The sequence below is a fragment of the Monodelphis domestica genome, chromosome 7 (genome assembly GCF_027887165.1).
Source record: "Monodelphis domestica isolate mMonDom1 chromosome 7, mMonDom1.pri, whole genome shotgun sequence".
NCBI classification, from domain to species: domain Eukaryota; kingdom Metazoa; phylum Chordata; class Mammalia; order Didelphimorphia; family Didelphidae; genus Monodelphis; species Monodelphis domestica.
This window is the reverse complement of record NC_077233.1, coordinates 125,914,213-125,936,384: the sequence shown is the minus strand read 5'-3', so window position 1 is coordinate 125,936,384 and position 22,172 is coordinate 125,914,213. Positions and strand designations below refer to the sequence as shown.

General features: G+C 34.4%; 1 protein-coding gene across 11 annotated transcripts in view; it reads left to right on the top strand.

Annotated features, from left to right (window-relative positions):
- Positions 1–22,172, top strand: part of KDM4C (lysine demethylase 4C) — a 469,399-nt gene that overhangs the window by 254,061 nt on the left and 193,166 nt on the right. For all 11 annotated transcript variants that reach the window (XM_016424248.2, XM_007499560.3, XM_016424249.2 and 8 more), the window contains 4 exons: positions 1,655–1,868; positions 2,825–2,901; positions 16,207–16,262; positions 18,749–18,857. In XM_016424248.2, the coding sequence (XP_016279734.1) occupies positions 1,655–1,868; positions 2,825–2,901; positions 16,207–16,262; positions 18,749–18,857 (456 nt within the window). The remainder of the gene's footprint in view (positions 1–1,654; positions 1,869–2,824; positions 2,902–16,206; positions 16,263–18,748; positions 18,858–22,172) is intronic.

Here is a 22,172-nt window from a genome sequence, read left to right as displayed (position 1 = left end):
ACATGCTGGGTTCTTAGTAAATACTTCTTGATTGGGTTAACATTGATTTAACCTCTCCTTAAGTGATCCTGTTTGGAGCATTATTAGAATAAGTTAAACAGACAGTTTCTGCCTTGTAGGAGCTCAACTTCTACAAGAATAAGTAAAAGTGACATTTGTAGGTAAATGATGATATTTGTAGATAAAATATGAGGACCATTTCAGATTTTTTAGACTTGTATGCTGATAAATTGTTTCCATGTAGACAGTTTTAGAATATAACAAATGTCATGTTACTCTTTTAAACTTTTTTTAAAAAAGGGAAAATTTTGCTCACACTTTGAATTTTGTACATGTTATGATTAGAAAAGCTTTATTTCTCTTCATTTTGCCACTGACTATGTGCTAAGTGTTGGCAAAATCATCTACCCTCTCTCTTTTTTTTTTTTAAATTTCAATAAGTAGTTTCTATACATATATATTCCTATTGCTATAAAATCATTATGATAAAACTATACAATACACGAGAAGGGAACAGTTAGGCTTTCACACATTATATTCAGTATGAGACCGCATAATTGCTGTGACAAAATTGACTGAAATCTACCCTCTCTTAAGTACATTTTCTGATACTAATTAGTTTTTCTATTTCTTGAATTTTAAATAAAAATTTTCCCTCTTTGATTTGTCATCACTTGCAAGAAGCTTTGAAATAATAGATAAATCCTTGGGTGGATGAGATTAATAAGAGATCCACGTGAAATCAGAAATCATTTTTGGGAAATAATCTTTTTTACGTTTTATCTTTTTCATCTCATACTTTTCCCATTTCATCCCTCACACACTTACCCTAGAGATCAAGGTAGGAAACAATCATTTGTTTGCTTGCTATGTATCAGGCATTGTTTTAAAGCACTTTATAAATTATATTTCTTTTGCTCCTATATTCAATTTCTAATAATATAGAATATGCCTTAAGTCCAGTATTGTAGTCAGCGTACCATAGTTATACTCTATTGCCTTCATAAAAAAGACAGGCTTTTTATATCTCTTCTTTCAGGATAACGTTTATCAGTATAATTTTAGACCTTTTATTTTTGATTGTTTTCATTGCTCTTCTTCCCAATTACATTGTTGTTGTCACTGTTTTTGAAGTTCCTAGGGTAGAACTTGTGAACCTTTTAGAAACTGTGCACCCCCCCCCCCCCCCCCCGCCACTCCCCTCCCACCTTCCACTTGCACACACATAAACACATACACAGGAGTGAGAAAGAGCTCTTATTGGGCTGCTGAGTTGGGGGGGAATGAAGTGGAGAATGTCCTCAGTGAGTGTAGAGAAGAGGAGGGGAGTGACTTGCATTACACCTTGTTCTCTCCCATTGGGCTGCTGGGCAGAGATGTGGGGCATGTGTAAAATGTCGTCAGGCGCTGTAGAGGCAGGGAGGGGTGCAGCTCTTCCCCAGTCCCTCTGCCATTCCAGTATAAATTCTGGGGGTGTGGGGTAGGTTAACTTTGTGCCCCCAGAGAATGCTCTGCATGTCATCTTTAGCACCTGTGCCATAGGCTCACCATCACTGCCCTTGAATGTTCAAGATTTGCAGTCTCCTAGACTAGGAGATGTACTGAAGGAAGGTGCTGCTAACTTTCAATGTAATATAAACATCATATTTTTCAGCCAGACAACAGTAATGAAGACTCTTTTTGTAAATGGGAATCTAAATCCAATGAAGTTACTTCTGCCTTGGAAAAGACTAAGCCACTCATTCCAGAGATGTGTTTTATTTATAGTGAAGAAAACACAGAACATTCTCCATCTAATGCCTTCATTGAAGAGGATGGAACTAGTCTTCTGATTTCCTGTGCAAAGTGTTGTGTACAGGTTCATGCAAGTAAATAAATGGATTATTTAATAATTTATGAGCCTTTCTATCTATAGTTTTTTTTACTAGATCTGAGCTATTCAGAATTTCAGTTCCTCTTTTTTGATATTTATTTATCAACTTTTTTCACCATTTCTTTAAAGAGAAATGATTTCTTGTTTCTTTTTAAAGCTAATGATCTTTCTTCATTTGGTCATAAAAAGAATCTTTCTCTGTCCCCAAAGTCCTAGAAGATATGATTGATTTGTTCTTAGCTCAAGCTGTCAGAATTGGCTATCAGTTTTGCCTAAAATCTTTTAATTTTTTTTATAATTTGAAAAAATTTTGAAAAAAAATTTTATAGAATACAGAGCCAGTATTCTAAAACTATATCTCAGTTATCAGTATCAAATATAGTCTTTTTATGGATGAACAAAATTTGTCTTTCAGAGGGTAGTAGACACAAGTGTAAGTGGTAATGCTCAAGCAATTCCTTTTTTCTTCCAATGAAAAATATAAAATGCTGATCAGTAATGTTGAATTTATGTCATTCATGCACTGAGTATCCTTGATCTGATAGGTGAAACTTTGGATAGTATATATTTTAAAATTAGAATTAATGTTAAATATTATTTTTAAATTACATTTTAATTTAATTCCTTTATGTGCTCTTGCTCAGTAAAGTGTAGACAACTACATATTCTCAAAGCAGTCTTGTACTGCTAATCTTTGAACTAAGACTTCTTTTAAGTCAGTCAGTCAAATTATTGTGCAGCAGTAGCCATTAAAATTTCAGTCATAAGAGATGAGGATGAATTGCTTTTCTGAAATCATTTTGTCATTTTAATTTGTCAGTGTCATATTTTAACTAATGAAGAGATTTATGTGGTCTTTCTGACCACTGCAAATTTCTAGTTTTATTCTATGAATGATTTATGAGATTGAAATGAACTAATACTTCAATATCCTGATTTTTTAAAAAACAGGTTGCTATGGTGTTCCTTCTCAAGATATCCGAGATGAATGGCTGTGCTCTCGCTGTAAGAGAAGTGCATGGACGGCAGTAAGTAGCTTACCTCTATCTCTCTGCTTGTGCCTTTTTTTTAAAGATCTATTTTAAAAAAATAGATGTTTTGTGATTTATGTTACAAATGGACATTTCTTTTTAGCATTTACAGTTCATACTGTGAATCTTAAAATTTCTCAGACTTGTGAATGTTAAAGATTCTCAGACTCTACCTTAGAACATTTGGTTAAGACCATTCCCCATTTTAAACAATGAAGGTACTTGATCAGGAATATAAGAACTCTAACATTACTCCACCCATACTTAAGCATACTTTAGGGGAAGATAAAGTTGTAAACTCTTTACTGAACAATGAAAAGTACTTAACCCATACTTATAGTAAGGCAAAAGCCCTTAAGCTAAGTCTATGTTTAGATCTAATACAAAAAGGTGCTAAGTACCTATGAAGGTCAAATTAATCATTAAAAGGTCAGGCAACTTGCAAACTTGCATGGGGCAAAGAGGTGTGAACTTACTCCGAAGTTTTAGTTTACCCAGAGAAGTTGAGAATTAAAGAAGGTGTGAATTAAGAATGGTCAGCCCTGTGAAAATGTATACTATGATTGGTAGATGTGAGAACTTAGGGGAGGTGACATAGGAGGAAATTCTCTTTAAAAGGAGAATCAGAAGGCCTCTGAGGGGAATTCAACCTTGGAAGCTGAAGTAGAGCTCAGGAGCTGAACTGGAGGGTCTCTCTGAACACTAGAACCTTACTTGGGACAAATCTTGTGGTTAGTGGATAAAGATTGACTGATCTCATTCTTAGGGCTTAAAGCCTAGGCTGGCCTGAGCTGGCCTAGCCCTTTTCTCATTGTTTCCTCTTACTCTCTCTCTTTCATTAATCCTTATTTGTAGTAATTAAAATCTACATAAAAACCCAGCTGACTTGGGTATATTTCATATTTGGGAATTTTTCCCTGGGGACCACTTTATATTAGATTTAACTCAAGACAATGTCTTGAAACTATATTTCCGCGGTCAGTTCAAGGCAACCACTCTTTTATATGTAACAATACTTCAGTTGCCACCGTATTTACCTGAGTCCTTCAGATGTCCTTGATTTCCTAATTGTGGGCAAGCACAGATTGCCAAAACATTTGCTTCAGTATATAGTATCATGAGTTTTTGTGGCTGAAGAAAATGTCGTCATTTGTTGGTTAACCTCCTCTCTACATCTTCAGACTTAAGTAACAGTACAGACCTATATTTCAAACCCTTTTAGCTTGGTGTTGGACCTTTAATGCCTAGGTTTAATCGCCATTCATTATTTCTATGAATGATCAGTTAATGAATTATATATAAATAACCTTTTTGTTCAGTCTTAAAACTCTTCATAATCTTATTTTCTCCTCTCTTATACCGTGTGATCTAGTGACACTGGCTTCCTTAATGTTCTTTGCACAAGAAAACTCATCTCCTGACTATAAACATTTCATTGGCTTTCCTCCTCAGAAGAATGCTTCTTGTCACCATTTCGTGGATTCGTCAAAGCCCCAACTAACATTTTAACATTTTTAAGAAGCCTTTATTGAAGCTAATATGCCTTCCTTCTGCTGATTATCTCTTAATTTATGTTGTACATAATTTGTTCATATCTAATCATTTCCATATTTTCTCCTTTAAACTCAGAGCTCCTTGAGATTAGGAACTAGTTTTCTTTTCTTTTCTTTTTTTTTCATTGTTTGTACTCCTAGTATTTGGAACTGTTTCTGGTACATTTTTTGTGCAGTTAGTTGTTCAGTCATACCTGATTCTTCTTGATTCTCTATTTTCTCCATAGATTTTTATTGGCACATATCCTGGAGTATTTGGCTATTTCCTTCAGTAATGGATTATGGCAATCAAGAAATGACTTGCTTGAAGTCACATTGCCTGTATCTATCTGAGGCTGGATTTGAACCTTGGCCTTCCTATTTCTAAGCCCAGCACTATATGCACTGAGTCATTTAGCAGGTTCCTCAACATTTTACATTCAGGAAGTCTGAAAGATTAACTGATTTGCCCAGGGTCACAGAGCTGATAAGATCTAGGAATGAAGAATCAGAAGCAGTAATTAGGTAGAAGAAAGGGCAAAAAGCAAAATCATAAAAAACCAAATGGGAGAGAGTATTCAGAAGTTGGGGATCCTTGATAGTGTCAGATACTGCAGAAAGGTGCAGACTGTGGACTGGTAAAAAGCCATTGAAACAATTAAGAATTCATTGGCAACCTTGGAGAAAACAATTTCAGTATAGATTTGATGATGAAAACTAGATTGTTACTTGTTCTGAAATGACTCGGAGATTTTACCAATAGAGGAATTGAGTCGAAACTGCTTTTTCTAAGAGTTTGAAACTGATTGAGAAAAGTGGAATTTAGAACAGTAACTAGGCATGTTTGTAGTCAATTGAGATGCTGCTGGTGGATAAAGAGAAGAAGTAGGTAAAATGGCAGTATCCTACAGAAGATTAAAAATCTAGATTGGATACAGTACACCTTTAGAAGGTTTTGGTGTGGAAGGGAGAAAATCCTCTTCTGAGATTGGAGCAAATTGGAGAATGGGGAATGATATTGAGGGCATTTTACACTAGATATATATAGCTATTAGGAAGCTCAAAATGGTTGGGCTCAATTTCCCTTTTTAAAGTATCATGCCAAGTTTTCTAGTGGGAATGATGGAGAATGAAGTAGGGTCATCATGTGTAGTTTAAGTGGCATGTAGAAGGATTGGAATGACTCTTGTAGGAACTCTGCAAGAAAGAATAAAAGATTTCCAAGTAGCTATGAGAGTCCAAATGAAATTAGATATGGATTTGAAGTAGAACCAACAGAGTAATTTCACTTCTTTCAATAAGGTTCAGTGACCCTTTGATTTGAGTCAAAGTGCAACTCAAGAGTGTTTAATAGTTTGATGAAGCAAGATCCTTCTATCTAGATCCCAAATGTAGTTAACTGCCCACTGAGAGTCATTTTCTCTCTTTTTGCAAGGACATCAGTTTTTCTCTTTAATCTTACTACTTATTACATACTATCCTTATATTCATGGAGTTAAGTTAAAAAAATACAGATATAATTCTTATATTGTATATGTGTGTGTATATATATGCATAACACTTTTTTTCTTTTCTTCAAATACCTAATATTTATTTTTCTCACCTCTGCCCTTCAGGTATCTTTTAACTTTGATTTTTTGATGATTATGATATTTTAGCCATGTAGTATAATTTGAGGAATATAGCTAATAAAAAGATGTTTGTTCCTTTGATAAGATTGTGGCCATTTAAAGCCCTGGACCATTTCTTAAAAGCACTCTGGCCTAACTTTCTCTTATTTTTCATTTCTTGGACCAGATTATTTTCCATTTTTGATGTCTGAGCAAGATATATTTGGAAAGGAACCAGCTCTAGAAGTTGTCCTGCAATAGTCTAAACTACAAAAACAACTGTTACAGTCTAAACAATAGAAATTCTTCATGTATTTATTTGACTTTTCCTCAGTGGACAGTTAGGATGAACTTTTTTGCCCGATTCTTGATCTCATTTACAAGGTTCTGCAGGGTTCTGTATGCAGTCTGTGAATATTGAATTGCTATTCTCTACCAGCTTTTAACTTAGGTCATAACTAACCATGATCTTTTCCCTCTTACCTATCTAATTTCTCATTCAATAAATGAAAATGCTTCTGATTTAATCTGAAAGACAAATCATTACATAATGATTTGTAACTTAACCTTTATGGATTATGCTGTTTTTAGTTGCATTTGATATGGAATTTATTTGTAGGTAAATATTCATAGAGTTCAGAGTTAGGTTATTTTAGGAGAGGAGAAATGGATGCACAGTGACTTTTAGTGATTAATTTAGGACACATTCTAAATTATTCAAAATATATTTAAAAATGAGTTTGGGATGTCACTAGATTCTTTTACTTTTAGAATCTTTACTAATTTCTGATACTCATTTTAATCTACTCATTTCCTCATGTAATTACTCTAGTTTTAACCATCATTTTAGATATCTCTGTCAAAAGATAACAATTAAATGTAGCTCCCAAGTATTTCTACTTGCCTTTTAAAATGTTGAAAACTTGTTATTCTTTTTTTTTAGTATCTTTTCCCCTAGCTTACATTGATTTCTTAAAATTTAGCTCCCTGTGATCTCTTAAATTTTTTTTTTGAGCACTTCCTTAGGAATAGCCTTCTAATTATGAAGGAGTGTAATGAACTGATCCAGAGGGATGTTAGATGTTATAACCTACCTAGGAACTCCTCAGGGCCAGTTAAGCACCAAATCCTTGTATTATGGAAACAAACTTTATTTTAATAAAAGGAATAAATAAAACTGGTAGGTATAATCTTATACTTTTCAATCTACCTCCTCCCAACTACTAAAGTTCCCCGCTTAAGGGGAGCCTTTGGTTTCTTCTCTAGGCCCTGCCTACAGCTCCCTGTCTTGCCTAAAACCTTTTCCCAAGCTATCTGACTCAACAGAATTTTCCCAACAGTAATTAATAAAGAAAGGGAAAACCCTTGGGTTTGGCTCATGTATTAAATAACCCAAAGTTATAGATGGAAAGCTTTGGATTACCTTAACCCGAGAGGAATTCTGGCAGATGGACCACTGTCAGATGATCTTTGGACTCAAGGAAATTTGGTTTTCTCCTAAAAGATCCTCTATCTACATGCCAAAGATTTCTCCATGAAATCTTTACAATCCAGGAAGAATCCCTTAGAGTAAAATCCTACTTCAGCTTGTTGGAAATTTAGACAGAGAGCAAAAACCCACTTCCAGCTTAGATGAAATCCAAGAAGGAAATTTCAGGTTTTTTTTTTTTTTCAGTTTTAGACTCCCACAATTCCTTTATTACCCAGAATCCTTTCTCAGGGCTTATCTCAAAATTCCCTCCTTTCACTAACCCTAGAAATCAGACCATCCCTAACTTATATTTCTATAGGAGTTCAGCCAGATGAGGAAAATAAACTGCTCACCTACAGGGACATTTCGATTTGGCTAACAATTTAATTAGCTTAATGTTTTATCAGTATTAGAACTACAAAGAAGTTAGGATTCTAATTATTATAAGAACTGTATCAAAGATTTAGGAAACATTTGAAATTTTAAGTAAATATTTAGAGAACCATTTCTTTCCAAATTGATAGAATTGCCTATTTAATTGGAAGTTCTTGCTTTAATTCTTATGTTGCTCAGCTATGGCTTTCCAAGAACATGGCATCATTCATTTTCCTTTCAATGAAATTTTCCTTCAATTATCATTTTGTAAGAATATACTTAGTAATTTTTCTAAAAACAAATATTTAATAATAAAATAAAAATACATATAAAATTAAAATTTAATTATAAGATTTAAAAATTTCTAAAATAGAACATATTTAATTATTTAGATTGAGAAATAATATTCTTTATTGTCCTCCAGAATTTTTATGAATTTAAGCTTCTGTCCTTAATTTAGGAATGAAGTACACAAGCAAACAAAGTGTTTAGCACAATGCCTGGTTTTTAGTAGATTCTATATAAATGGTTCCTCTTGTGATGAAAAGAGACCCAGCATTTATTAAGAACTTGCTATGTACCAGACACTCTGCTAAATATTTTATAAATATTATCTTCATAATTCGCACACCTGTGCCACTGTGATCTTCATTTTAAAGTTGAGAAAAGGGAGGCAAAAAGGGCCTAAGTGATTTACTTATGGTCACACAGTAAGTATTGAAGACTACATTTGAACTCTGATCTTGTCTTTCTGATTGTAGATCTACTATTGTAACTCCTTCATCAGCTAGCTTTCTGTTATGGATCATATTCTTCATTCTGTCCTTTGGAAATTAATTCCTTCCATTTATAATCTCAAATTATTTTATGCTGTTGTGTGGTGGGTTTTTTCCTCTTAGCATATAGTTAAACATCCATTCTCATCTTTCACATGTATTTTCTAAGGAGCATTATGAAATTAAGCACTAATCAGTGTGTGCTCATGACTTCATCTTAATATAATGTAATAATTTTTGTACAATTATATATCAGTTAAATTTTTATGTAAATTTTTGTCTTCATGGGAACTGAGAATATTTACTACAGGCAGGTGCTTATTCTCTCTTAAAGGTAGGTTAATATGAGAATAGAATTAGATAAAAAAATGTAATGAACTTTATAAACCTTGAAGTGCTATACAAATATTAGCTATTATTCAACTTGCACTATGGGACCAGTAAAAGGCAAAACTGTTAACTAAGAGGAGTAGAAGGAGTGAGTGTTGTTGGTGAATTATCAGAATGAATACTGCAGCCCAATAATCTTATGGGTTTAGTTCTTTTAGACTTCATGAGGATCCCTTAAACCATATAACCCTAGGCTCTTGCCGGTAGGAAAAACTAGTTTTATACATTTTGAATGGAACCATTTATCCATATTCTTATTTACTCAAAATTATCTCTTCCAACTCGATTTTGGGTGTTGAATAGATTCATTATTTTCTTCTGATGAAACTACAGCATAGAAACATATCTCTAATGTTTTTGTGTTAGAAGTTGTCATGGTATGAAAAAGAAGGTTCTCCAATGAAAACCTATTATAGATTTGAATTCTTACTTTGTATAATGAAATGCATAAACCAGGTAATTGCCCACATTTATTATCTACCCAAATGCATTTATTGTACTCTGCAGAGTAATAAAGGATGTTTTATTGTGTAGTGAAAGTGTTATAATGAATATATGTAATAAACAACCACTTTCATTTTAGTCATAGTGGTAGAAAATCCCCCGATAAAGGATTGTATTCCAACTGGCCCCTGTACCTCTGCTCTTTCCCTTTTGGGGAAATTATTTTAAAGGACAACTACAAATGAATGAGTGGAATATAGATGGTTGGGTACTTTGATGAATAGGTCTGCATTGTATTTATCTTTCCCCTCATGAATAAAGGATTGCAATTAAAATGATGAAAAAGTTTGGTTTAAAAGCTCTTGTGATTTTTTACGTGTAGCAAGTTATGTGAAGCTGTTTAATCTTCTTTATTACTAACAACAGTAACAGTTAATTTGGTAATGATTGTAGTTGCGCTGCAGACCAAAAAACACTTTTTATTTTGCTTCAAAAAGTATCACATTTTCCTCTACATTATCAAAATTATAAGTAATTCATGTTTCTAGATTTGCCTGAAATGTTGTTGCTAACTGATATAATAAAAAAAACTAACTCTTAGGGATTATATAACAAATATTTATTAGTGTATTCTTTCTTCCTCATGGTTTCTCCCATTGGCTACTTCACAGTAGCATACTTGGTATCTTTCCTCCTACCTGTGACTTTAATCCACTTTACTCATCCCACCCACAGTTTTTCATTTTGGTACAGGAATGGCCCTTAAAAATAAAGGACTACTTGCCAAATTTTTAAGCTAAGTCATAAAGAGACTTGGTATCTATATCTCTATCTCTTTATCTCTCTATCTCCCAAGTCTATTTGTCTGTCATCTTTCAATCAAGAAGTAAGGGCATTGTTTGAATTGGAAGGAACTTTTATATCATTTCAACCAACCCATTCCCTGTACCCCTCTACCAAAAACAACAACAACAATAAAACCTCCACATTAAAGTCTCTCTAAACCATCTCAGCCACTGCCTTAACATGTCAGTGTTAGTACTTCATCATGGGATGAGTTGGTTGAGACAACTCATTGTTATTGCAGCACGACCCTGACTACAGAGTCATAATTCTTGCCACCATTCACAATTTGAAAAGGCTCTTTCTTACTATCTTCACTATATGAAGCATCTTACTCAGAAGAAGAGAAACTCTTTTCAGAGGTGAGGGGGAACATAATCTAGAAACATTGGCGCTATTTCAGAGATCTATCATGACTTCATTCAGAATAAGTCTCACCAGACTATGCTTATTTTCTGTTTCAGTATTGAGCACGGTGCTGTACACATAGATGGTATAGATTTTAGCAAAGCTTTTTGTTGAGTATTTCATGCTATTATCGATAAAAGAATAGTATAGATTAAATTGTATTGCCTATTGAATGAACAGTTTGGATGACCAGACAAAGAGTGTTAATATTTTATTGACAGCCTTGGGCTGTATGTCTCTAGTGGAGGATGCCAGCCATCTCAACTTGACTTAAGTTTTCATCAGTGACTTACACAAAGGCATAGAAGATGTATTCAGCAAATTTTCAGGTGACAAAAAGCTAGGAGGGATAACTAAACTCCTAGATTCAGGCCCAAGATCCAAAGGGAGCTTGACAGGCATGTTCATTAGGCTATACCTAATAAGATGATGTTTAATAAGTATAAATGAAAAGAGTTTAGTACAAAAAAAACTGCTCCACACTCATGAAATATGAGAGGCATGCATAGATAGCAGTTGTCTGGAAAAGGATCTGGGGATTTTACTGTCATTAATATAATGTAACAATCAAGGAAACTAGTGCAAATTTGTCATAGCTTCCAGGAATAAGGAGGTCACGATGTCTCCCCTTCGACTTTATCTCTTATACTTTGTTGAATTCTGGGCACCGTTGTTTAATATGATACTGATAAGGGGGGAAATGGTCAAGAGAGGGCAACCAGGATAATGAAAAACCTTGATTTCATGACAGAAGAATTAAATGATCAGGTATTTTGAATCTGGAGAAGAAAATGGGAACAATATTTTTATGCAGGTATTTGAATGGCTCTTTTTTGAAGGAGAGATTAGATTTATAATGTTTGGCCCCACATGGAAGAACCAAGATCATTGTGTAAAAATTATAAGGATGTCATTTTAGTCCTCATCAAAATGCCTCTAACAGTTAGCGTTGTCCAATAGTAGAAGTTTTTTATCTTCATAGATGGTGGTCTCCTCATCCTTGGTGGCTTTCAGACAGAAACTAGACAGCTGCTCAGTGGGTGTGGCATTGTGACTCTTTATTCATGCACTGGATTAGACGACCATTGAGGTCTCTATTAACTCTCAGATCCTGGGATTCTATGATTTAGAGCAAGAGGAGATGTTAAGAGATCATGTTGTCTAATTTTAAAGTTGTGAAACCAAGGCTTATTTTTAACTTTACCTTAGTAGACTTTTTAAAACATGGATTCAAATATAGTGGTCTTTCGTTATGTCAAATTTTTTTAAAGCATCCTTCCATTACTGTTTTATTCCCCTTCTTACTAAAGAAAAACATAACAGCCTGCTCTCTTTACTGGTTTTGTTACTCCCTTAGTGCTGAATTGAATAATCTAATTTTTAATATCGTGGTGCACAACACAGCTGTCTGATCCATAAGAATTGCATGAGTTTGATGTATCTCAGGTTGGATTTTATTTTACCCAGGATCATTAGAGTCTCCCTGCTTTATCATATTACCTAAAACATTTTCTTTTCCTCAGCACCTTTACAGAGCTATGTGGGAGATCAATCCAACTTTCTTCCAATAGGGAAGCTTGCTGCTGTCTACATCTTTCTTCCCTTCATTTTCTTATCAGTTGATAGTTCCTTATTTCCTTCAGAGTGGTTCCTTACATAGTACTTCCTACTGTCTTTGGGGTCATTGGAGTTAGAGGATATAGATGACTTGACCTTTCTTATAATGCTGATATGTGATTCCCTCTCTGATTTCTCATAAATCTCTATTTGACAGGAGTTCCTTTTCTTGGAAGGACCCTAAGGATGCACAAGTTTCTTTAGGGGGAAAAAGTCTTCTATGTGATAATTTAGAGGAAAAAAATGTTGTATCATCAAAAATGATTTGTGTTACTGTGCTATCTACAAAGAATCCTAACATACCAGCTGGGGGTCGATAATATGTTTGTATGTTTTGGGAAAACACAACAAAGTTTATAGCAATATTGTGCCCCAAAATTGGAAGTTCCAAACTCCATTCTGTCCAGAAGTATGAAAGTACTTATTGAAAGAAGATGAGGTTTAAAGCAGTGAAATAGTGGAGTCCCATGATGGCAAGCCTTTTAGAGGGATAGATGATGTGAGAAATGTCCTTGGGGGGGGGGGGAAGCACCTCACCATGTGTCCCTCTGGCTTTCTAGTAACAAACTGATGAATTTTTTTGCATTGGCTGTAGCGAGTGTAGCCACAGCAAGACCTCTGAGTGCTTCCCTTCTGTGGCCCGCCCGCGCCCCCCCCCCCCCCCCCCACCCCACCCCAAGGGTTCACCATTTTAGGCCTAAGCTGATGAAATGTCCTAAGGGCATCAATGAACAATGAAATTGTCTCTGTGGTGGATCTGGTTTGTATATTTATTGAGGATCCAGGGGCTTGTCTCACCTCCCATTCTTGGAAATTTTTCACCTTTTCCCAGAAGTCCACCCTCTTGCAGTTCGAGATGTTCTGGGCAGAAAACTGTGGAATATGGGTGTAGAGGAAGAGGCTACAAAACCCATGTAGAGGTTTGTTTTGGGGTATATCACATCATAGGTGAACTTAAGGACACAAAAAAGGGAATAAAGGGCAGGTTGCTGTTTGGCAGCTTCCCCAGGACTGGAAGAGTCTTCAGTGTGCATGTCTTATGTTCCCTAAATCTACTTGCCATCATTTGTCAGCCTAACAGAGCTATTGCTTCCCTTCTGGAATGCTGGAATGCCCTTATCAGTTGGGATATTTGGGGCATAGGAAGGGGTACAAAATAGTATAAGACATTATTGATTAATAAATATTTTGCAATGTGTGCTAACTAGTGCTACCTTGAAGAACAATTTCAGAACATGAATGAAGGCCCTGCTTTTGTCACTCTCGACGTCCATTACATAGATAGGAGATATTGAACTAACAGGTGTTGGTTCTCTATTTTGTGAGATATAATAATATCTTTTTAATTTTTTATTATTTAGTTTTTTTGTGGCATGAGATCTCTTATCACTCATATTTTCTATTTGTCGGATGTAAATTTAACTTTCTTGGTTTTTTCTTTGATGGGCAAAGGAGTTTTAACATATGTTAAAATCCTCCAATCATTTTCATTCATTTAATTATTTATTTATTTGTTCATTCATTCATTCATTTTTTTTATTTATTTGCTCATTTATTTATTTATCCATTCATTCATTCATTCATTTATTTATTTTGTAACCCTTACCTTCCTTCTTGGAGTCAATACTGTGTATTGGCTCCAAGGCAGAAGAGTGGTAAGGGCTAGGCAATGGGGGGTCAAGTGACTTGCCCAGGGTTACACAGCTGGGAAGTGTCTGAGGTTGGATTTGAACCTAGGATCTCCAGTCTCTAGGCTTGGCTCTCAATTCACTGAGCTACCCAGTTGCCCCCTCCAATTATTTTTAAATGTAGTAAAAGGAACTGCATGGACAAGCTTGAAATAAAAGATTGTTTTTGAAGTAGCTTAGCCAATTTTTTTCAAAACACCAGGTTTGAATCAAGAAACTCATCTTTGCAGGCCTATTTTACCTATCTATTTTAACCAAGGTTCAAAAGAAAAATTCCAAGTAAAGGGGTTAGAACAGAAGATTAAGATAAGCCCCCAAAACATAGAAGACAAAATTATTTCTTTATAGAAACGTAGGAATGAAATAAAAATTCAGCAATCTAGTTATTTTAGCCTATAAAATGCAATTTTCTTCTAGTTTGTCCCAATGTCTATGAGGACTTCCCAGTGCAAGGACTTTTTAGAATTCTATTAGTGATTTAAGACCCTGACCACTGAAAGATTAATTGACTGACTTGTCTTGGGCAACATTTATAGCTCTATGCCAGAGGTAGGACTTAAACCTTAAGCTTCTTGAATCTAAGACTGACCATTGTTTTTCCTTGCAGATAATATAAAATATAGTATAAAAAAGTGATCTGAAAATCCTTTTTCTTACCAAAAATACCATCACACAGAAGGTTACTTTAAACAAGAATGTTTTAGTTAAAAATATCCCCACCTCCAACTCCCTCTCCCCAATGACAAAAGGGGCCTCATGTCTAGAGGAAGACTGTCAATTTTTTGATCTCCAGCTATCTTTTAATCTTCCTGGAATTGTTAAAGGAATATTGAAGGTGCCTTTAAGCTAAGACTGGTATTGCTTTTCTTTTTCTTTTTCTTTTCCTTTTTCTTTTTCTTTTCCTTTTCCTTTTTCTTTTCCTTTTCCTTTCTCTTTCTCTCTCTCTGTTTCTCTTTTTCTCGCTTTCTCTTTTTCTCTTTCTCTTTCTCTTTCTCTTTCTCTTTCTCTTTCTCTTTCTCTTTCTCTTTCTCTTTCTCTTTCTCTTTCTCTTTCTCTTTCTCTTTCTCTTTCCCTTTTTCACCTTTCCTCCCCTCCCCTCCCCTTCCCTTCTCTCCCATCTGTTTCCCCTTTCCTTTCCCCTTTCCTTTTTCCTTTCCTTAATTTTTCCATGTTTCCATGATTCATGATTTTTCCCACCCCCTTTCCCTTCCCCCCTCCCCTAGCTGACAAGAAGTTCCACTGGATTATACATGGATCATTGTTCAAAACGTATTTCCATGTTTTTCATATTTGCAGTAGAGAGATCTTTTTACATCAAAGCCCTAATCATATCCCTATTGTACCATGTGATTGATAGTATGTTTTTCTTTTCTGTTTCTACTTCCACAGTTCTTTCTCTGAATGTGGATAGCGTTCTTTCTCATAAGTTCCTCTTAATTGTCCTGGGTCATTGCATTATTGTCTGTGGAAAAATTCATTACCCTCTATTGTGCCATAATGTATTAGTCCAAGACTGGTGTTCTTAAACTCTTTTGTAGCAAGCAACCCTTTAACCCATGTTACCATAGGGGTTACCACTTACCAATGGGTTAAAGCAACCCTTTAACCCATTAGCCATGTGTAGCCTAGAAATTCTTATGCAATTTTTAAAAATGCATAATTTAAGGAAATGAGAAATTGTAGTTTAAGATTAGTAAAAATAAAGGTATATATTTTAATATCCATTTTCACAATTCATATGACATCTATCTGTGGTCCATGAACCCCATCCATGTTATGAATTCCAGCATTAGGCAATCATCACCAAATGTTTATATAAAATTTTGGGCTTTGTTAATAATTCTTTCTATTGTACCTGAGTTAAGACTGTCTGGGATGAGCCTCATGTTTGACATTTCACCTGATGCCTGATAATTTTAAATGCTTCTAGGATCATAGAAGATATGTATGTTTCAATCTAGTTATAGGTGGTTTGAGGGTTTATGGACATAATTTTTGACTACAAAGAGGTTTTTTTTATTAGTGAATAGGTCATTTAAAAAAATCTTTTTGAAATACTGAAGTTTTTGTGCATTTAAATAATGGTGGATAAATTATATATTTGTTTAAAAGATTTTCTGTCCTTTTTTTTTTCCTTTCCCATCCCAGGAATGTTGTCTCTGTAATTTGAGAGGTGGTGCACTCAAGCAAACTAAGAATAAGAAGTAAGTGCTAAATCTTATCCTTATGCTAAGTTTCTTTCTTACTTATAGAAATAGAACTTAAAGAGGAATTGGGAAGGCATTTTGTTTAACCATTTACTTTATTATCATTAAACCTAATATTTTGAAGTTTTTGCCTCCCAAGATTGAAGGTTTTAAATGTTTGCATTTTTCCTGTCATAGCTATTGAGATCAATTTTGTCTCTGCTAAAGGAGGCAAAACTAATTATTTTTACTGTGTTAAATATCTACGATGACTTTAAAACTAGGCCATTCACCCTGGTTCCCCCCACCCATCTTGAACTCAAATAGTGACAGTAAAGGATATTGTTCAGTTTTTATTTTGTTTTGAGTTAGTCTTATTAGCATTGTGATTTATTTCAAAAAACAAAATGTAGTCCATTGTATGTACACGTTTTCATCAGGAGGCCTTTCATTTCAATGAAAATGTCTAGTATCTGTGCTATTATTATATAACCTATCAGATGCTTCAGAAGAAAATAATGAAATGTTAATTGTTTCAGTTAAATGTTATTAACCTTGATCACAAACGAAAAATGAATCCTACTGATATCATATCTTTAGAATTAATAAGCCAAACAGTGATTCTTACTAAAAGCAAAAGACTAGAAAGCAAAAATTGATATTTTAAGATTCAAAGGGAACAGGATAAAGAATGTGGAGAGGAAATCCTTTATGATTCCATGATGTGAATATATCATGGAAGAAAATTTCCCATTTCTGGTTATTTCCTCAATATATTACTATTTCACTTTCATATCTTTCTGTCTCAATTTTTAATATCTATTAATGTAGGGACAAACCATACTTAGGTGGTCAATATGATTTAATAGGTAGGAAAAAATTATTTGAAATAATAAAATGATTGCTTTTTTATTGACTGAACCTAATATTAGAGGCATGAACATTCTTCTATTTCAATTTTGCACATGAATCTAAAATATCTCAGCATTATAAAGCATATATCATTTCTTTATTAATAAAATCTTGACATTCAAAGTGTATTTTGATGTAAATTTTAGAGTTTTAAATTACACTTTTCTTAAACTCTTACTTTCTGTTTTAGAATCAATATTGTGTATTGATTCCAAGGTAGAAGAGTGATAAGGGCTAGGCAAAGGAAGTTAAGTGACTTGCCTGGCATCAAAGAATTGTCTGAGACCAGATTTAAACCCAGGTCCTCTCTCTCCTCTGCCTGCTTCTCAATCTGCTGGACCACATTGCTGCAACCATCTTTTATACTCTCAAACCTTAGATATAGTCTGAAAATCTTGTTAGTCGCCACACAAAGATAGTTATATATCCTAACCATGAGTAAAATCAGAGAAAGTAGTGCTTATTATAACATTAGAGATTCGTCAGTAAATTGTCAGTAAAAAAATTTTTAAGTGCCTACTCATGTGCCAGATGTGCCAGGCACTGTTGTAAGAATTTCCTAATGGTTCCTTTGGAGGAATTTTCTAATGGTTGCCAAAACTTTGAATCTTCATAAATAAGGCTTATTTTCAGATCTTTAATCTACATGTAGTTTGATCTTAGGGCAGTTCATTGACTTAGTCTCGGAAGAATTCCCCTTAAAACCAGTGATTCTGCATGTATTATTCTAGTATATTGTATTTAGTTGGGGACATAATGGTTGTAACTGGAAAATGTTACCTATTGATTTTGTGAAAACTTTCTTTTAGGTTTTATGAACATCAAGTAAAACCTTCCGGTTTCTTCTCAGAAGGAATGGATTAGTTTTGATTTCCTGCTATCTCTAAGATTATTATTCTTTTTGCAGAACTTTTGTGAAATTTAAATATATATTTACTGTCATAATATGAATCCATTTAGAATTTTTCTGTCATTTTACGGTTTTATGACATGTGGGTTTTTTAAAAAATAAAACTACTTTACAGAAAACTTAATTTTTACTATGCTCATTCATTAAACTGATCTTTGGTTAACATGATGAGAGACAGGCATATTAAACCTTGGTAGAATAGTTCTAGATGAAGTAGAAAAGTTGAACTCTGCTTTTTTTCAATTTACCTTACAGAGGAGCCCCTGCCCCTGAGATGTGTTGCTAAATTGGCACAGCTTCTCTGTCTCTTTATAATTGCTGCATGCTTTCTTGTTTAAAATAATTTTCATCAAAATTCTTCAAAAATCAAGAATTAAGTTTGTAAATTCATAAAATATCTTGAGAAAAAGAGATTTATGTTTTTTTAGTTCATATTTGGTATTATATCAGTTACAGAATTAAGATTTATTTGAGTAAGAATGGCAAATGAATTTGTGCAAACTCAAATAAAATTCACAACTTACTCCTATGCTCCTAAGATTTCAGTGAATCTGAAGAGCAAAGGGGATGGGTGAGTGGTCTTTTGGTCTGTTTGTGCAATGTGAGAAGATATTGGAGTGCATGTGTTCAGGTAATAAAGTTAGTTGAACTTTTCTATAATGACTTTTTTTTTTTTTGGTAGGTGGGCCCATGTAATGTGTGCAGTTGCAATCCCAGAAGTTCGATTTGTTAACGTTACAGAAAGGACACCAATAGACATTAGCAGAATACCTTTACAGAGGTTAAAATTGGTGAGTAGAAAGACTTCACATATGACTTACAAAAGATATTCATAACCTTATATTTTTTCCATTTTTATATATACTGTAAACTCATATAAACTTTCAAATTAGATTAAATCTGGATATGTGAAAACCCACAGTTTATTTTTTATTTTTTTATTTTTCCGTTTGAATAAGTTTATTTAGTCAATTTAGAACATTATTCCTTGGTTACAATAATCACATTATTTCCCTCCTTCCCCTCCACCAACTCTTCCCGCAGCCAACAGTCAATTTCACTGGGTATTACATGTGTCCTTGATCAGAACCTATTTCCATGTTGTTGTTTTCACTAGGATATTCATTTAGTCTACACCCCCAACTATATCCCTTCGACCCATGTATTCAAGCAGTTGTTTTTCTTCAGTGTTTTTACTCTCGCAGTGTTTCCTCTGAATGTGGATAGTGGTTTTTCTTGTAGGTTCCTCCAAGTTGTTCAGGATCACTGCATTGCCACTAATGGAGAACTCCATTACATTTGATTGTACCACAGTGTATCAGTTTCTGTGTATAATGTTGTCCTGGTTCTGCTCCTCTAACTGCATCAATTCCTGGAGGTTGTTCCAGTCCCCATGGAATTCTTCCACTTTGGAAGAATTCCACAAGGAATTCCTTTGAGCACAATAGTATTCTATCACCAACATATACCATAATTTATTCAGCCATTCCCCAATTGAAGGTCATCCCCTCATTTTCCAATTTTTTGCCACCACAAAGAGCGCAGCTATGAATATTCTTGTACAAGACTTTTTCCTTATTATCTCTTTGGGATACAAACTCAGCAGTGCTATAGCTGGATCAAAGGGCAGACAGTCTTTTAGTGTCCTTTGGGCATAATTCCAGATTGCCCTCCAGAATGGTTGGATCAATTCACAACTCCACCAGCAATGAATTAATGTCCCAATTTTGCCACATCCCCTCCAGCATTCATTACTTTTGTTTGCTGTCATGTGTGCCAATCTGCTAGAGGTGAGGTGATACCTCAGAGTTGTTTTGATTTGTATCTCTCTGATTATAAGAGATTTAGAACACTTTTTCATGTGCTTATTAATAGTTTTGATTTCTTTAACTGAAAATTGCCTATTCATGCCCCTTGCCCATTTATCAATTAGAGAATGGCTTGATTTTTTGCACAATTGTTTTAGCTCTTTATAAATTTGAATATTTAGACCTTTGTCAGAGGTTTTTGTAATGAAGATTGTTTTCCAATTGTTTCCCAATTCTACTTTTGGATGCATTAGTTTTGTTTGTACAAAAACTTTTTAATTTGATGTAATCAAAATTATTGATTTTACATTTTGTGGTTTTTTTCTAGCTCTTGCTTGATTTTAAAGTCTTTCCTTTTCCAAAGATCTGACAATTATACTATTCTGTGTTCGCCTAATTTGCTTATAGTTTCTTTCTTTATATTCAGGTGATTCACCCATTCTGAGTTTATCTTGGTGTAGGGTATAAGATGTTGAAAACCCACAGTTTAAAGAAAGTTTTTTGAAGGATTGACTGTCTGTCTCTGTTTCTCCTTCCCTTCTTTCTTCCCTCCCTCCATTCATCTTTTCCCCATTCCCTCCTCTCCTTCCTTTTTTCTATTTCTTCCTTTCTTCTATTTCTTCCTTTCTCTTCTTGTCTATACTTTAGTCTTTAAGACAAAAGAATTAATCCAATTCCATTTTCTTCTTTTTCCTAATCAACAACTTGCTATGAATGAGTGTAAAATAGTTTTATTATATCTGAGGGGTTTCATCTCTTAAAATAGATTCACTTGACTTGACAAACTATACAGCAAATAATCTCCTGACCACTTCAGAAATTATTATAGAAATGTTTTCACTGATTCCCTTTTATAAATGTAAATCTGATTGAGAAGATAGGCCACTGATATAGTTAACATTGAAGAAGCCTTGCAAGGTTGTTACATTTTAAATCACCAGATCATTAACTTAGGCCATTATGATTTTTATTTAGTGAGAATTTTTCCTTATGTAAAACTTCCTTACTTTAATAAGCTGTAGTGTGTCTGATAAGTTTGCTTAATACTTTTGGATTTCTTTATTTCTTGTCATGGCCTCAACTCTTTAAACTGTCCATCCTGTCTTTTCAACAATTAGCATGGAGGTGGATGTAGTAGATAGGGAATAGCAGAATGACTTGAGTAGAAAAGAAACAAGACCCTTAGGGTCAGTTTCTAGTTAACTTGTGGAAAAGGAAATATTTTAGGGCATTGTCATCATAATGTTCTCTGGGAGAGCTGATTGCCTTTGGAGTGGCTGGGGTGCAGGTGGCAGTTGAGGCAGGGCAATCAACAAATGCTAATTAAATAGTCACTATGTTCCAGGAACTTTTCAATTGGCAGAGTCAGAACAGGAAGATGACTTTGCTTCAGGAAGAACCTTTGCTTCAGGGATATATTTGATTGGGAATACTTTTTTCTATCAAAGTTTTGCCCTCCTAGGCCGCTCAATAGTTCTGAAGGAGTATGTAGAAGGCTAACATGAGCTTGGTACCACAGTATATCTGGAAATATTGACTACCCTCTCTACTCAATTCTTTATCTGGTTGTGATAGCAAAGGTTCACCAAGGGTTAGTTTGGCTAAAAGACAGCAGGGCTGAAAATCAAAGAGAATTAGATCTAGAATATACCCAGATATTCACTCTGACTTTTTTTCTGCTCTGTGAAATTATTGAGGTGCCTATGGGGGTCTTTATTGCACCTCAAATAACATATAAATCTATCAAATTTAATGCTCAATTTCTCTTTATCTTATTTTAACCTCAATTTTATTAACATGTATAAACACGTAAATAAACCTTCCTGTTTACTTAGGCAAGTGGGAAGTCACTTCCTTTCCCTGGGGTCTTAGTTTCTTCTGCTAAATAAGGAGTTGGACTAATCGTGCCCAAAGTTGTTCTTTTTAGTTCTAACATCATTATTTGAGGTTTTTGATATGGATTGCTTTCATGTCTTTTTTTCAGTCGTCTCCCAAAGAATCTAAGAATCTATGAATCTATGAACAGAGCATGCACGTGTGTGTGTGTGTGTGTGTGTGTGTGTGTGTGTGTGTGTGTGTGTGTGTGTGTGTTGGGGTTAGAAAGCAACCTCCTAATATTAATGTGATCTCAAAGCACCTGTCTTACATTTTGTAACAATTCCTTTCCTTTTCCCCTCTAACCAACAAAGGTGCATTTTGTGTTGTTGGCCCAGGTGTAAAAATTTCTAGTCATGGCTCTGCTCCTTTCTAATGAGATCACTTTCATTTTATCATCATATCTTGAAAGAAGGTATTTGA